This window comes from Cyprinodon variegatus, unplaced genomic scaffold (genome assembly GCF_000732505.1).
Source record: "Cyprinodon variegatus isolate N-32 unplaced genomic scaffold, C_variegatus-1.0 Scaffold639, whole genome shotgun sequence".
Taxonomy (NCBI): domain Eukaryota; kingdom Metazoa; phylum Chordata; class Actinopteri; order Cyprinodontiformes; family Cyprinodontidae; genus Cyprinodon; species Cyprinodon variegatus.
Genome location: NW_015151092.1, coordinates 142,076 through 160,710, shown reverse-complemented (window position 1 = coordinate 160,710; position 18,635 = coordinate 142,076). Strand labels below are relative to the sequence as shown.

Below are 18,635 nucleotides of genomic sequence, written 5' to 3'. Positions count from 1 at the left end.
CCAAGGGCCCATCAAGGAAAGTGAGGAAATTTTGAATGGCTGCTACTGTATACCTTTACATGTCCCAGCACAAATACAGAAAGACAAAATTTTCACCTGTAAAGTTAATAAGGAACAGTGCTCCTGATTTGGACCAGCATGGTCTATCTGAAATAACGTAAAAACTAGACTACTTTTCACATTCTTACAATTTGTATTAAGTTTGAAATTCATACATACCCTTTTACAAGAAATAAAAGTAAAAAAATTGTAAACTGTTTCACTTTTTGCTTAAATCTAGTGTAGGATTATATTTTGACACACATTTAAACACCTGTCTTTCAGAATAAACCTATAGGTAAAAGAAAAACTGATTTATGAAAATCTTAAATCTCAGTTGGGTATAAAATACTGTTACATGTAGGCAGAGTTTTAAGAATGTATTGTCAATTACTTTTAGTTTGCATCCCTTTTTTAAAATGTTAAACCCTCAGATTTTTTACGTTAAACAAATTTCAGTGTCCAACCTTCCTGTTACTTTCTTTGCTATGTTGTTATAAGATTTTATGTCATTAGGCTTTCAAACTAGTAGAGGTCTTATTTATTTATCAGAACTTTGCTTCAACAAATTGATTGAAATCCAAGGAGCACGGATCAAATCAAATAAAAAAAACTTGGTCTGTTTGTGCCATGCCACACTCCACAGCTTGTTAGCCAGCAGAACAACAAGCTTGAACCACTGATTTTGCCAGCTTAGCCATAGAAAGTGATTTGTTTTTCATCTCCTTCTGCAAGGATCCATGCTGAGCACTTCCAATTGAAGGTCTACACAGTTTATGCACTGATCAGAAGGATAATATTTTGCTTTCCAGTCTAATCAGAGAAACACTGTTTAGTTTTTTTATGATTTGACCACAGTGTTTTGGTTTGTTTTTTCCCCAAGGTGAATTTTGCAGTTGTTGATATAAAAAAAAAAAAAAGATAATCAACCTTGCTGGCTGTCATGAAGTTTCGAGTTACAGAAACAAACATGACAAATAAACAAAAACCGACAGAAAACTTTTAGTTGTTCATCCAAATTTTTCACAGTAGGGTGTTTTTATTCATTTCATTTTTTTAATAACGTCTCTTCAACTTATCAGTCACAGTTAGATTTACCACTAATCTGATATGGTGTCACCCCCAAATAACAAATCAAACAAGTTTTACATCTGTTTATTGCCGTTTCTTTGTACATTAGTTAACTATTTTTTTATGTAGCTTTCCGTTTTTATAAAAGAGTTTTCTACAACGCTTGAAGAATTGCTATATTCTATATATTACAGGGACATTATCTGTTGATCACAACCTGAATGTTTTTCTACTTAAGCTCATTTTTCCACATTTCCAATATGTAAGAATAAATCCTGATAAATACAGGTCCCAGAGACAGTCTGGTGTAACCTTGGTAAAGAATGCCAGCTCTTCCTATTGGTTCGTAGAACTTTTTTAAGGTCATCTTCTTTGCTAGTTGGATTCACAATTGGCCCGGTAAGTTTGCTGAAAATGTAAGTAGATACAATTGTCCAATCATAATCACATGTAGATTTTTTAGAAAATGAATTCTCTTTATAATAGTTGAATTGCCTAATGAAAATTTAAACAGCATTAACATTACAGATTGATGCAAAAACACAGATCAGGCTTTAATGCGCATAAAAAGGGGATATTTTGTAATGATGTCAAATGAGAAAACTTGAATATAGCAAAGTGAGTTTGACAAAATATTTTGGTGGTGGAATAACTTGATTTTCCTCATAATTCTAGTGTTCATTCATTTTGTTCAAGAAGTACTAAATATTTCTTTGGATATCTGGCTATAAATAATCCTGGTATAAAGAGTTTTATGTATTTAGTAATATGTGTTATCAGCACCAATTTTAAATGGAGCAAACAGCATTCTTTGCAAAATATATAAACACATCAGTCTGTATTAGAGCCATCCATCCTAACCCAGATATTACTCCCCTCAGTATCTCTTTTCTGCGATATTCTGGCAATCCTTTTCCTCGCAAGAAGATGAATTTTCGCATACATCATACCTGGAAAAATTCTAAAAAATCATCTTATCAATCTGTCTCGCACACCACCCATTCATTACTGAGGAGAAAGTCCTTGCTTTCTTATGGGGCCTAAATCACTCCACCATAACAAAACGTTGCCTACAAATTGCCTATAATATTAGGTGTGGTTGTTTGTTTAGACTTGACTCCTATTCCTCAGCCAGGCCCTTAACCCAAAAGCATTTGGGTCTGGGAATAATTGATCCCTGAGAACCGCATACATTAGTATATGCTGGATCCCTTTTAGGACGCCTTACTTATCAGAGCTACTTTATGGCACAGCACTACTGTACCTCAAAGTGTCTTTTTTTAACATTTAGATTGTCTGACTGTTTCTTTGCTCCTTCTGGAACCTTTTATTCCTTTATCTGAAACTCTATTTTATATGTGTCTGTATTTTTTCTTTGCCTTTCTATTCCTTTTTGTCTCCTTTTTTCTGCACCACTCTCATTTTTTTTCTTTTTTCCCCTTTCTCCAAAGTTGACTTATTGATTTTATTTTCATACTGTTGGTAGTTGTTCCCATCGTCATAAACTATCATTGTTGCCTCTTTTCAAGCTGGCATTGATCACTGTGCAGCCAATCACAACCAATCTTCACAATGCACCATTATTTGCTCTCACCGTTATTTGTCTTGTGGGTTCTGTGAACTATATTTTTCAATCTAGCAATTCAAAGGTTTGTCAAAATAACAGGGCTGTACATTTTGGTATTTATGACATTATTCTATTGCTTTTCTTTAGCCGAGGCTCCTTTGTTTTGTCACAATATGTCCAATTGTTGAAATTACAACTTTAGTAAGCCATTTATTTTTCTTGTCGTCTGATCCATTTTTATGGGGGCTGATTCTTAGGGGTTTTAGGTTTAGTGGAGATCCAAAAACCCCTTTTCATCCTTCTCCAAATTACCTAAAGACCCCCTAAACAATTTCATACACGGCTGCTAAATAAAGACAGCATTCACAATGCTGGGTTGATCCAGGGAACAGTGAGAATGAGAAAACATCAACCCCTCAGTTGGCCTAATTTGCTTTTACAAAGAGATTTTTGTATACTTTCTAATAAGGTAATGTAGTTTCAACTTATTTTTCTGAAGGCCTCATTGCTCATAGTTTCTGCTACTTCTTTAGTGTTTAAAGTGTTTGTGTGCCTACATCCTTCTTTAACTCAACTTTATTTATAAAGCACTTTAAAACAGCTACAGCTGCCACAAAGGTAATATTAAAAATGTATAAAAACAACATGGAAGTTTAAAGAAATAAAAAGATACAATAAAATTAATTAATTAAAACAAATGACAAATAAAACCAAATGAACAATTCCACAAAACAGTCCAGATTATCACAGTAAAAATTTTAAAACTCTTTAAACTTCACTTTGGACATTTAGTCAGTTTCTGAGTTCCAAAGAACGCAAGTACGGACTTGTATCCTTGCCAAGTATAACACAGGAAACTATATGCCATCCTGATCTCGCGAGCTTTCAACGTTTCACTCGCAAATCAGTCTGGAGACTCTCCGTTAAAGAAAATGTGGAGCCGTTCACCAAACAAACGTCCAATCAGCGTTGGCTTTGAGGCGGGTTGAGGTGTGACGCAACGAGAAGCGCGACAGTTCAGTCTAAAGAACATGGGGGCTTCAGCCGATGAAACTAGCGTTAGCGTGGCTATCGGGCAAGTTTTATCGGAATTACAGAGTATTTCTTTACTGAAAGAAGAGCAAAACACTGCTCTGGAGGCTTTTCTCAGAGGAAAAGATGTTTTTGCTCTTCTCCCGACTGGTTTCAGCAAGAGTAGCCTGGCCTGTGGTTGTGTTTTCGTTGTCGCTCTGTTAGTACGTCATATGCTCCGTTGATCTGATTGGTTTATTTGGCCCGTCTATCACCAACATTGGCCAATCAGCTAACCAGTATTTTCGCCCCTTCCCAAAATTACTTCAACGGAAGGTTTCCAGATGGATATGCGGAGCAAATCCATCTGGCAGAGTCAGGTTAGAAAGGGAGCGCGCCGCATAAATCTGGGTGAATTGGAACAGAGGCGTACTTGTGCCGTCACCACACGCTTGGGTTGTCTGAAGCTGCATTTCACCTCCTGTTGTTAAAAGTCTCTAGATAATAATAAATTCTTATTTTTTCATTTAGTGGGGGAATAATAATTAAGACATTCAGATAAACCCAAATCAAATGAACATTTTGCCAAACAAAACAAAAAAATCACAATCAGAGTCAGCGTTCCTTCACACAAGCCGAGAGAGGGCCGCTGCAGACGGGCTTGGATTAGACCTGGCTGTCTAACCCTTGGTGGTCGGCTGGTTGACGCGGTCCTTCAACTTCTGAAACTGTTTTTTAAATTAAGCATTAAATCGGTAAATGCACCATATAGTGATGCTTTAAAGTATAATGTTCTTGCCTCAAAAGATCTTAAAACGTACTTTTATTGAAGAACAGCAACAGAACAGAGAAATTATAACATAATACTCTGAGCTCTGTGAGTGCTGCATTGAAAGCTGTTGCTGCCGCAGTGCATGCTGGGACAGCTGTCAATCTCAAGAACGGACAAGTCTGCTCTGATGCATGCTGGGTAAAGAGGGAGGGAGGGGGGAGAACAACATCTGGCGACTTTGTCCGTTCTCGGTCTGCTGTTCTTATGAATTTGAACAGTATTAGGGCTGAGGCTGATGATGTTTCATGAGCGCATGAGAACGCACAAGTAAACATCGAGAAACATTCTTAGTTTATCCTTTACCTCTTCTTTTTCTACTCAAATGCTCTGCACTTATTTCACATCCTCTTTTCATGCTTTTCGTACACTAGGTTTCTTAGGCGGTTTTTAACTCTGCTTGGGTACAGTTCTTTGTTTGTTTCATGGTGCCCCATTCAGTTCATGTTGGCACAGTTAAAAATGTTCCAAAGGTTTGGCGTGATAGCACTGATGATCACTCTAGTTCTGGACAATATCTGCTGTGATGCCACCTTCTAATACACCCCTGTCAGATGGCATTCATACCAGTTGCCTAAAATACCCTAACTGGTGCATTTCCATGCAGGGAAGCAACAACGCCACATTTAGCTCGTAACGTCCTGTGGAGGCAGCTCAGTTCAGTCTGTTTAACTAACTTTTAGTGAGTATCTACTTCTCATGGCCATACAGGCTGATTTATATTCAGAAACCAGGTCGTCTGCGTGTCTCTCACAGTTAACGCAGATATGCCACCCACCCCTTCCGCAGACGCCCAGCTGCACCTCTCCAGAATTGTAGGTGAGCGCAGACAGTGCCGCAGACAGGAGGCCTCTGATTGGTCAAATCTACATCCGCTCTACACTATGCGTATTTCCTGTTTGGGACCTGCCTGGCTTGTTTTGTTTATATGACCGCCATTATGGAAAACGACTTGTGAAGCAGGACGTAGCTAGAAGAGCGATGTGCGCCAGAACGCTTGAACCCTTTTTCCACCTGGATCCCCGCTCTTTTTCGCCCTCATGTCCCTCTGTTGTCACAAAAACTTGCCCCGTAGCTAGACTCGCAGATAGTTCGTGATTGTCCTTCTTGCATTGTGGTGTGAAATAACATAGCCCAGACGACGTTTCAAAACTGGGCTTAGATCAAAAAACCGTCATACCTGCGAAACGCTCACTGCGACAGACTGTTTTTGGAGTATAACCAGCTCTTAAGAGAGCTATAGGACAAAAAATCGTCTGCAAAAGGAGGGAGATGCAGAGAGGAAGACTGCAGGGTTTCTGGTGTACACCTCAAAGCATCTAGATATACTTCTCTCCTCTGTAAAGCAAATAAATGATTGCTTGTCTTTTTTAAGTCTGTGTCAATAAATAGTTTTACAAGGATAAAAGATTTCACATGTTTATAGAAATGCATTGCACACATGTCAAAAAAAGATGTCCAATTATTAAAATTGAATGCATCAACAGTTCCCCCCACTAGAGGCATTTTCTCCCAGCTTTTATGCCCCTCACTTCCTGTACACTGACATTTCTCAGCTCCTACAATCTACTGGCTCGTGCCAGAAGACCCCCCACCATCTCTCTATCTGCGTATCCTCCAGCAGGGGCTCCTGGGAACAATTCAACAGCGCCCTGTATTGTGTTGTACTGAAAGCGACCTCAACTATATAAGGAATTGACCGACCTATTTTTTTTTCTGTTTTTGATTTTCTGGACACACTCTGCTCCCAATAGTGAGCGTTTCACCATCCCACCCCCCTGGGTGTTCTTTGGAAGAACTTTTGTGGAACCTGGACCACCAGCTGGGATAAGAGAGAAAAGCAGCATGGCTTTTAGGTGTTTTTTTTCTCTCTCTAGCTTTTGTTGCCTTCAAACCGCCACATTACCAAAACAGTCGAATTTCCACCAGCCTCTTTTGTGTCCTGTTGTCAGTCAATCCGTTCGTCTCTCTGCTTCTTTTTCTTGATGATTTGAAGCGTGATTTTCCTGTGTGATTGCTTTCCAATTCACACACAGCGCTCCTCAAGAGATCGATTTTTTTTTTCTTCCTTTTTCTTCTCTGGCCTTTTTGGAAATAAATAAATATCAGTATGTTATTGTTTGTTCCTTGCTGACAAGTTCTCTTTCATATGGAACTTTGAAATTTGTTTTTTAGAGCCCTGTTGCAGCTATTCAAAGGTTATCTTGCAGGCCTGTACAACACAATTTTCATCATTACTTTTATGTGTTTGAACCAGTGGCATTTCTCATTGAACGTTAAGGAGGCTAAAACCTTCCCTGTACATTTGTATAGGAATTGGTCTAATGCAGGGGTCGGCAACCCAAACTGCTCAAAGAGCCATATTGGACCAAAAAAAAAAATCTGTCTGGAGCCGCAAAAAAGTAAAAGCCTTATATAGGCCTCGTATAGCAACACGTATTATCCCACTATAGAAAAGGACTAAATGGGCTTAAATATATAATAAGCATTCACGTTTAAATGTTTATCCTGAAGCAAATGTCACATAGTAGCCTGAGGTGACGGAGGAACAGTGAACGCTCCCGTCGTGCACCGCTTCACCGAGCGCCGCTTCACTACCTTCACTGCGCGGTTTAAGTTTTCTTGCAATGGTGAACTTATAGAAACACAATAAAGAAATCTTTCTATGGTGGACGTGTTTCTGTTGAGAGGAGTTTATTGAGTCATGAGGAACCAAGCAGGAACTGACATCAGAGCTGTGCTCTCTAACCCCGAAATCCCACATCCTCCGTCACCATCGTTCCTTGGTCTGATTAATATTTTTAGGATTTGGGGAATAAATGGAAGAAAGTTCAGATCCCTGCATCAAAGCGCTGCCTGTTTGATCTGTGGATGGTTTTCCATCCTTGCAACAAAACTAGCAGCAGTAGTGGAGTTTGGAAATGCAATCCACTTCTTAAATCTATCTGCGCTCCTCTAATTTATCCTGCAATCGCACTTTTTCTCTCACTCCCAGCTTAGTGGTGGGCTGCAGATTTAGCCTTCCCTGGAAATACCTTTCCAAATTTTTCCTTTTATTTTTTGACAACCTCTCATTACAAAGCAAAAACGCAGGCAATCCTTCTGCATCGATAATGAAAGCAAATGATTCGGTCTATTTGAATCCTCATTTCTTATCAACTATTTTCCTTTTTTCCCTTTGGGATTCATATTCCGAGACACACCCACCACTTTGTTTGCCTGGCACCGCTCCACGGTGGTTCTAGGTTATGACCACTGATCTCTATGGCTATGACGGCAATTATTGTTTAAATTTATTTATAATACAAATGTTTACAGCATTGGAAAACATTAATTAATTTTTGTTTGACCTCCTGCACACCATATTAAAACAAAAAAAAAACAAAAAAATTGATTTTCATAAAACTTTTGAAAAAGCTCCAGGGAGCCACAAGGGGGAGGCTAAAGAGCAGCATGCAGCTCCAGAGCCGCAGGTTGCCGACGCCTGGTCTAATGTGAATTGTTAAACTTTATAAATGTATTCATTAAATTGGATTAAATGTGCACTAAAATGCACTTGATTTCATGAGTATGTTGCACGTTTATCAGCTGTTGAGCCCACTCTCTGATGCGACATCCCCTCCGCTCTGAAGCTGCAGGACGCAGTCTGTCAGTCTCTCTGCGAAATTCCCATTGACCTTTCCTGCATTGAAAAAACAGCAAAAACGCAGGGCCCTGATTGGATAACATGCAAAAATCTGTCACTTACACTGACGCTAAACATCTTATGCGGTCTATGGAGCAGGCGGGCCATGAAGCTGGCGGCTCGATGCTGATTAGTAGAACACGATAAAAGATTTGACTGACAGTGGCCAGACAGAGGGGAGGTTTTTTCTCATGCAAATCAGACGATGGAGGGGAAAGCCACCATCCATTCAGAGAAATCGTCTTATGCTGAACTAATGTGTGTTTCAATGTTGGTTATTCCAATATGTTACAGTTTGATCAATGACAGCATTGAGCCTCTCCTGTTTCAAAGACCAGCTGCCGCCATGTTTTATAATTACCCTTATATCCAAAGAATCTACTATAGTTTCAAAAGTCATAATGTGTGGAAAAGTATCGATGGTTTTCAACAAAACTTTTTTTAAATCTAAAGAGTAAAATCTCTGACTATTCCCCTTTGCAATAGAAGTAGAAGCCCGGTTGGACTGCATGGAGAGCTTCTGTAAACTTCAGCTTACAAGTCTTGGATTGGTAGCATCCCCCCCACAAGGGTACCCACCTCTGGTAGAATGCCAGTTTTTATGTATTTTAATTAATTATTGATTGATTTATATAGCTTTTTAAACAACTAAGGTTGTCAAAGCACTTCAGTTATAATTCACCAGAGTTTTTAGCATAAAAAGAGAAAACGGGTTTAAGCCATTATGGCACCCCACAAAAAAGTGAAACACTAAAGAAAGTACAAATACTTCGTTACTGTACTTAAGTACACTTTTTAGGTATCTATACTTTACTCCATTACTTTTTTTCTTCCTTCTTCTGACTTCTACTCATTATATTTTCACACAAGTATCTGTACTTTCTTTTCCTTACATTTTTAAAACAAACGTTACTCGTTACTCTTGGCTTCGGTTTTATGTTTATAAATATTTCACGTCATGTGCGCCATCCAATGCAGATCATTGGCACCATCCACATCTAGTGAAAACTAGTGTAATTGGATGAGTCATATGACGCAATCACTCATTGGTTAGCTAAAGGAAATCATCAGAAGCAAGCAGGTGTTATTCAAACTGCAAACGTGAATTGTCTATACCATGCTAGAATGTTGGATTCAGAAAAAGATAGACATTTCTGAAAGGTCAGACACAGGCAAGAGCGTAGATGGAGTTGGAGACCAACAAGACCTCCCTCATCTTTGACCCTTTCTCAAAGAATTTTTTGAAATAGTTGAAGAATTTAGCTTTCGATTCATGTTGTGGCATCTGGCTGTTTTTTTTAAGGTTACTTTATACTTTTATACTTTAAGTAGTTTTTGGAGCACATACTTTTTCAAGTTTACTTGAGTAAAGAGGTCAAGTTGATACTTTAACTTTTACCAGAGTGTTTTTAAACTGCAGTATCTATGCTTCTACTTAAGTAACAAAAGGGACCCAGAATGGATTATCAAGATTCTTCAGGATGATCTAGATCATTTGATTCCTTTATCAAATCTCATACCATCGTTATTTCATCATTACGATAAATTATTTCTGGTCAATCAGGTTCTCTATGATTGACGGCAGAAGAGAATTCAAGACAATTTGGTCATAAAACTAAATTATGTTTCTATAACAAACTTTTAACCCGAGGCTCTTGAAACTTAAAAAGTCAGGCAACCCTGCCCCTTTTTATGATGAACGGTCTCGTTAGCAGTCAATTACAAGACTGCTAACAAGGTTAAATTAAGGTTAAAGAGGTTTTGATATGAAAAAGTTAAATTTTACTAATCTCCAACACCCTAGAGACATCCATGCCATTGTACTGTATTTCTCGCTGTATGTCTGCAGTGTCTAATAGACAAAGGATTTAGGATTAAATCAGGTGTAAACTATGAAGGACTAACTCTGCCATATTTAAAAATAAATACAGAAATAAATAAATGCTCAATAAATGTATAAGCATACAATTAATTGCCAACAAAAAAGTGAGACATAAATGTATATAACTCTTAATTAGCTTCTTTATTTATTTGCCTTTGTAATATTTACCTTATTTATTTTTCTGTCCTTTATAATCTTCAACTTTATTTTTTAATTACTTATATTTTTAAGTATTTATTTATGTGCATGTTATAATATTTTTGTCTGTTTTATTCTTCCTTTGTATTTTTTTACCTTAGTTATTTCTTCGCCGCTGTTTATTTCTCTCTGCCCTTTTTACATTTCTCTATGCATTTCTACCTCATTATGCAAATGAGGAGGGGGTGTGTCCTAGAGAGTCAACTTCTGCTCATTGGTTGGCTTGGCGGTCCATCTTCTTAACTCACAGAGCTCAGAGTACTAAGTTAAATGTTCTCTTTTCTGTTGCTGTTGTTCAATTAAAGTACGTTTTAAGATCATTTGAGGCGAGAACCTTATACTTTTAAGCATCACCATATGGCCCATTCACAGATTTAATGCGTAATTTAAAAGAAAATGTGACGAACTTGAGAGGACCGCGGCAACCAGCGGAGCTCCGAAGCTGACGGCAGCCAGGTCTATAGCCAGGCTATGATGGCGATTTTTTGTTGTATTTGGCAAAGTTTGGCAAAGTCCCTACTCAAGTTCTAATGACTTCAGACTCGACATCAGACTCTCCTCCTGTAGATTCGACCGATGTAGTAAAATGCTAACCAACACGCTTCTGACACGGCTATGCCGAGAGAAGGCCGCTGCAGATGGGCTGTGGTTAGACCTGGCTGCCGTCAGCTTCGGAGCTTTGTATTTATTTTTAAATATGGCAGAGTTGGTCCTTCATAGTAAACAGCTTTTCACTTTAATAACATTCCTTCTCAGACTCATTAGTATTTCTTAACCAACTTTAATTTATTTAGAGTGATATTCCTTCGTTTTTCACCAAAGTGTGAGCTCACTGATAGTTGAAGCCTGAAAGGAACTTTGTTAGCCTCCTCAAAACGTGTTCTCCTCCACACTCTGCTCCATCTCAATCCCTTAGCAGTGAATCGGTCAGGTCTATCAACAGCAGAACCTCAGCTCATCGCCTGGGAGTTCCAATTGCCTGCCAATCATCAGATAAAATAGATTTCCAATTGAGTCAAGGCTCCCAAGTTGGATACTGCAGAATGGGGGAAAGGCCCGGCCTCTTCTGCTCCCCTGCCTTAACAGACTTCTTGCTAGTTATTTGTTTTTCTCCTTCTATCTCCTGCACTGATCGCCTCCTTCCCTGCTTCTTTTCTCTCCAGTCCCTGCGTTGTAGTCTCTTGATCTGCTGGCCAGAGCGGCATGAAATAGAAACGGGCTTATTGTAACACCTCAGGTCCAAATCGTTTAAGTATGCTGCAGCCTCAGTAACACTGCTGGTGCTGCTTTTATAAACCGGTGTTCTTCAGACAAACTTTTTTATAATGCTGTTAACAGGTTAATTTTAATCTTTTCATATTAAGATTTCTTTATATGAAAAAGAAGATTTCTTTCCTGTTATGGACGTTCTAGAGCACAATTATTTATGAGAAATCTAGAATTTGTGTTGCTTGAAAAGATACAATCAGACTCCTCGGCTAATTTAACAAACAAATGTTAAATTAGCTATTATGTGGATCTCCTTATTTTATATCGGAAAAATGTTCCCTATCTCTCTTTATAGTAGGGGCCAACAGATATGGGAATTTAAAGGCTGATATATTGGCTGATATCAGAAATTGGCTGATATCTGATTTATATTGGCCATGATATTAAAAAAACTGAACTATAGTCCAACTCAAATTGTCATAACTACCAAAAGCAAGATTCAAGACAATTATAGAATCAAGAATTAAAGAATTAAAATAACCTACTTTAACTTGAGCTGTGTCAACATAAGACTATAAATACAATACATATTTTTGGTGCTGATTTTGGTAATGCTTCAAATCTGTTTTCTGCTTTACAGCTGCTGGAGCCCTGACTAACTTTTAACACTGGAGCTGTTTAATTCATTCAGTTTATATAGCGCTAATTCACAGCACACGTCAGCTCAAGGCACTTTACAGAGACAATTCAATCAGATCATCCAATCAGATTGATTCAAAGATTTTTATCCAAGGAAAACCAGCTGATTGCATCGACTCATTAACTCAAAAGCAATCCCTCACACTAAGCATGCTTTTAGCAACAGTGGAGAGAAAAACTCTCCCTTAACAGGAAGAAACCTCCAGCAAAACCAGGCTCAATGTTAGAAGTCATCCGTGGAGGCTGACTGGAGTTTTAACGAGACAAAAGCAGACATACAGAAAGAAGAAGAGATACAAAAGATAACTGTAATCCAGCTCCACAGGCCCCGTCCAGGAAACACACAGCCAGGCAGATGAGCTCCGAGCCAACTCCCATGTCAGAGGATGAAATAGAGCACAAACAGTTAGTCACAGTCAGAGAAACAAGACTACACTGAAAAACAGGCCAAGCCCCAACATCTATAAACTAAAGGTGTTGATGGTCGCAGCACAGCTGATGTTTCTCTCCAGGATGGAGTCACAGCCAAACAGAAACGGACCAGATGAAAAATGCAGAGAGAATATAACGTTAGAGATTGAACTTACAAATACTGCAGAATCGGAGGATAGAGTTAGAATGGAGCAGGAAGATGAAAAGGGGTCCCTATGTNTAATATACAAGTTTCACTTTTTAAATGGAATTACTGAAATCAATCTACTTTTTCATGATATTCTAATTTTATGACCAGCACCTGTATATACATATTTTTGTTGCTGATTTTGATAATGCCTCAAATCTGTAGTTTCTGCTTTACTGCTCCTGGAGCCCTGACTAACTTTTAACACTGGAGCTGTTCAATTCATTCATATAGCGCCAATTCACAGCACATGTCAGCTCAAGGCAATTTAATCAGATCATCCAATCAGATCGACCCATTAACTCAGAAGCAATCCCTCACACTAAGCATGCTTGTAGTGACAGTGGAGAGAAAAACTCCCCCTTAACAGGAAGAAACCTCCAGCAAAACCAGGCTCAGTGTGAGCGGCCATCTGTGGAGGCCGACTGGGGTTTTAAGGAGACAAAAGCATTCATACAGAAAGAAGAAGAGATACAAAAGATAACTGTAATCCAGCTCCACAGGCGACCCCGTCCAGGAAACACACAGCCAGGCAGATGGCTCTGAGCCAACTCCCATGTCAGAGGATAAAAGAGAGCATATACAGTTAGTCACAGTCAGAGAAACAGGACTACAATGAAAAACAGGCCATGTCCCAACATCTATAAACAAAGGTGTTGATGGTCACAGCACAGCTGATGTTTCTCTCCAGGATAATGTCACAGCCAAACAGAAACGGATCAGATGAAGAATGCAGAGAGAATATAACGTTAGAGATAGAACTTACAAATACTGCAGAATCGGAGGATAGAGTTAGAATGGAGCAGGAAGATGAAAAGGGGTCCCTATGTTCTCCAGCATTCTAAGCCTATAGCAGCATAACTATATCATAACTAAGCAGGATAACTTGAGCCACTCTAACTATAAGCTTTATCAAAAAGGAAAGTTTTAAGCCTTGCCTTAAAAATAGACATGGCTTCTGCCTCACAGTCTAAAACTGGTAGTTGGTTCCACAGGAAGTCTGATAACTTAAAAGATCTGCCTGATCTGATTTGATTCTTCTTTTAGAAATTTTAGTAACCACTTAGTTAATATACAGATGGAGGGCAAAGTGCTTGGCCAGATAGGAGCTTGGCCATTAAAGGCTTTATATATCAGAAGGAGGTTTTTAAATTCTATTCTAGATTTAACTGTCACTTTTTGATTTTCATAGACACAAAATGAAACACATGAATGCTTAACAATCTACTTTACATATTCATACCCAGGTGTAGACCACTGTCTATATATAATATACAGCCATGATTAGCTTATCCATATAAGCTAATACATTTTTCACAACAGTATTAAAATTAAACATTTTGCTTTTTGCCATTGAATGTGATTACAACAATACATTTGTTGGAACTAAACACAAGAAGGGGAATATAAGGAGAGGTGCAGAGACCAAACAAGAAGGTTTAAAGGAGTTACGCTGTATTAATAACTGTGTAGTTTGAATGATTCCAGTAACCGACAGCGTGAGAAGATTCTTTGAATAGATTTTTAATCTTTATTTCTCGACATAAAAATCTTAAGAAATTTGCACAATTATGATGTTTTAAAATTTGATGAAAAGAAATCATTGCACATATATTTTTATCCAAAGTTTTATGGGCTGAAATTGCTATAGTCCCATTTATATTTTCTTAAATAGCTAGTCATTTAGTCATTATTTATGGCAGTGATCTAAATAATGAAATTTGAAATAATAAATCATGAAGGGCAAAGGGTTATTTACTAACACTCCCCCACACCCGCCCCACAGTGAGGTCTGAAAGCACAAGATCTACATCCAGCCATTCAGCAAAGATACTGAATATTCTCTACCATTGAGACACTAAGGCACCAAAGCACTTTTTATTTTGTGTTTATAGTTTTTTTTTTTTTTTGTATTTCTCTGCAGCTCCATCAGGTTACCATGGATATTCTGTGTGCTTCTCAGATTAATGCTTAGTTTACAGTCATTGTTCTCCATCAACCCTCTGAGCTCAGAAGAAGTAAACAGATGGCACTGGATTTTACTTTGGGGTAACAGAGTAAAGAGGAGTGAATGCACTTATGAATACTAATTACATAAACCATAGTTAAAACATGAAAGGAAGTGACTGCCTATTTGACTTGTGCTTTTTAAGCTGTCTAAGCACAGGTCAGCAGGGATTGCTTCTCTCTATTACGGAGATAATGTCTACCATTACTAAATCTGACCTTTCACATGTGGTCAGAGAAAGGTGGGAAAGTGTGAATAAAATAGCCACAGCCATTCTCCTTAAGAGCATCCTAAAGGTCAGATGATGTCGTAAGGTTGCAACAACGAATTATTTCCCCCCAATTTTCTCTCCGTAGAACCTGCTGGTGAACCATGGATGAAGACTGGGAAGAAGCGGAAGGATAAGAGCTGTGTTCGACGGATTAGACACTATGAGTAGCATGTGCTATCCTCCTGTTTGGACTAAGAAAGAAATGATTTGCTTTTAGCATGCCTTGTCAATAAACTTCTGTTTGGTTATTTATCTACAGTATCTTGCGTTGCCACTCAGTGCTTCGCTTACAGGGCAACTTTAAAATGAAGGTGTGCATTTACTTTATGGTTTTGAGTCATTGCATTTTTAATCCTGCCATATCTACCAGAGGCGCAGAGATGTGTTCAGGGTCAGTCCGCTATCTGCCAAAGCAAGGAGTCAGTTCACGTCCGCAACTCTGCTGCTTCAGACATAAAAAGAGGAAGAAAAAGACTAGAGTTGTGTGTTTGTTGAATGCAGAGTACAGCAATCAGGGTTTGATTTTGATCTGACAGAGAAACTGGTTTTTGCTTTAAAATGTAATGAGTTTTGCATTGTTCTAACAACATGGGAGTAAGCTCTGGTTATCCTGGCAGTGACTGTAATGTGTGTGATTGAATAGGAATCTTATTAAACCCTTCATATCCTTTGACTGACGGCTCTGTTTCTTTTCAATCTGCAAAACCAGCTGGTATTTTTATTTGACCTTTTCTGACTTTAAAAAGGCAAATATTATCCATGTATTGCAAAATAGATAAAAATGTATGTTTTCGTGGGGGAAAAACATCCCATTAGCTGTCTTATGGTAATTGACTGACTAACCGTTAACCATGCAGTCTTTATGTATTTTTGGAGAGAAAGGCAGCTGTTACTGATTTTTTATTTTTATTTTTTTTTAGTAAAACATTTTTAATGTGTAGGTAGAGTTTTGGGAAATGATTGGACTAAATAAAAATATCCATAGGAAAAAATGTAGCTGGTTTTATCCTCTAATACAGATAAGGTTGCCAACTCCCTGAAAAAATGTGTGAAATGATTTAACTATTTGACTCAAAACTGCATTGAATTAGATGCATATTTGTGAGTGACATGAAAACATGGAAAATAAATTACTATCCAGCAATTCACTTTTTTAGAAAATAACACTTTGCTGAATAAAATAAGTATCTTAAACATAGGCATGTCCTGCTTAAGTACAAACTGTAAAAATGGATATAAAACAATAAATAGTAAATAAATAAATAGTGCACATTTTTTGGTGCAACAGCAAACTTGTAAACATATTTGCAGCATCAGCATTTAAATGACTCCGTTTCTCCCCCATACTGCTGTGTTTTGTCCCGCTATCTTCTCCGTAAGCAACACTTGTCTCGACCAATGGGATGAAGGTATTCTGGATCATTACCTATATGTTTACTGTAAGTTTTGTATCTGACGTGCCCTTCTTCATTTTCCATTAACTGTTTACTGACTATTTTTCTCTCACAGTAATACGGGACAAAGTGATTTCCTTTTCCACTAAATACTTGACAGTTGCTTCTATTTCTAAAAAAGGAACGATTCTGTTTTTCAAGGGAAGGTTGGCAACCCTAAATACAGAGGTCAAGGATTAGTGGACCGGAGTCCAGATCCGGACCCACCTGCTGGCTAATCCGGACCCAACCTTATTTGAAACATTTATAAATTACCACATGTTGTCCGACGACTGCTTCTCCTGTTTGTTCGGTAAACCCCTGGAGCGTCCAGGACCAGACTACACATGATCTAAATTGGGTTGCTGCTGCTGCTACTTTTAGACACAGCAGGCAAACCTGTGGCAAGCCGGGCGATGGGAAAGAAGGAGAAGACAATGAGAAAAAGAAAGCAGAGAAAGTGTGGACTGCTGGAAGAACTGTGGTGAACTGGTGAAAGAAAGGTGAAATGGTGCTCAAAGATGACCCTGCACATTTAGAGGATGTTTGGTTCATCCTGCTGCTGTGAAGCAGGATTCTCCACCAGGAATATAATAAAAAATAAATATGGATGCAGGCTCAAAATGATCACCTTGATATGTGCTTTAGAATGGCTTTGTTTCCATTCAAACCCAGTTTTAAAGCCTTGCAGGGCAGCCTAAAGCCCACTGCTCTCATTAAGCTGAAAAAAAAAGAGAGAGGGAAAAAATGAAACGGTGAGGAAATTGTCTATATACCAAACTGAACGACTCTTGTGGAAAATGGAAAAAAATTTTATTTAAAAATTCACTGTATAACATGGATGCACAAACACCTAATTTTATTGTAGTGTTAAAAATGTCTCTGGACTTTTACTCGTTGATGATTTTCTTTATTCGAACCAAGCTGATTTTTTATTGGTTTCCTCTGCTCTAATAGTTGAATAAATCCTTCCCAAACAAGTGTCTATGACTAAAGAAACTGTCACAACAAATCAGTATTTGGTTTGGTCTATTTAGAATAAAGACATGGTGCCACTGAAACAGCCATCACTTTAGGAATTAGTCCAAATCTGTAAAAACCTCATTAAACTTTAAACAACAGAGCTGTGCAATAATACTGTACATTGTATTCATTTTAAAAGCAGTGGAGCCTTTTTTGATTAAAACCAATAAGAAAGCAAAAAAATTAGTGTAGATTAAGATAAGGAAAAAATATTTCTAAGAAGTTAAAATGCATTATTCAATCATTAATCAACAAATCATAACATACAATAGTCAATAAATACAAGATTCTTACTTAATTTAGCCTCACTTTTATTAAAGTAAAATAAACAAAACCAGGGAAGTTTAAACAAACTACAAATGAAACAAGTTTTACTTTTCCTTTACATCCATGCACTTTAACCATTGAAATATTTCATGTAATTTGACTAAATATTCAATAAATAGTTGAAGTTGGCATCCTGTGCAATTCATTTAATGACAGCTTGGGATGGGAACCAGCTTCCCATCAACAAGACAGAAAAACTGAGAAAAAATAACAGTTTTTTAAGGTAAGTAAGAGTTGTTGCAAAGTGCTGTATTTAAAAAATGTTTTTTTTACTTTCCAACATTTTCTGGAAAACGGGTTACATTTAAATATGTTTTTTTTTCTGCTGAATAAAGTTTAAATAGAAAAATATATAAAAGCAAATATAAATATGTACGGTAATATTTTATAATGAAAAGTAACTTTAAATAGATTTTTTTTTTTATAGGATACATTTTTGAAGGTACTGATAAAAAGCCCTTTGACCTCCACGTCTGAATTACGCCCATGCCTCTGATCTGCTGCAAGTCAACCTAGCCACAGATCTTTGACTTGATATTTAAAAATTGCCAGAGGAAAACATAAAGCTTGCCTTTATTGACATCATGAATGAGTGTATCTCCGCCTATTTTATGAAAATCCAAGTGATAAAGTGTTTGCACAGCATCTGCCCACATATGATGTGGACTACACCAATTAGTGTAATTGTAAAGTCCTTTTTGATTTTTCTTGTCAACACCCATTGCCCGAATCCCCTGATAAAACCAAAAAGCACGGATCCGGTA

At 37.8% G+C, this 18,635-nt stretch overlaps 1 protein-coding gene across 2 annotated transcripts in view; it reads left to right on the top strand.

The window, feature by feature from the left end:
• The window catches only part of LOC107096639 (MICOS complex subunit mic25a-like), a 122,635-nt gene extending 106,880 nt beyond the window's left edge, over nt 1-15,755 (top strand). For both annotated transcript variants that reach the window (XM_015393387.1, XM_015393386.1), the window contains one exon: nt 15,174-15,755. In XM_015393387.1, the coding sequence (XP_015248873.1) occupies nt 15,174-15,197 (24 nt within the window). In that variant the 3' untranslated portion in view covers nt 15,198-15,755. The remainder of the gene's footprint in view (nt 1-15,173) is intronic.
• The last annotated feature ends 2,880 nt before the right edge of the window (nt 15,756-18,635 follow it).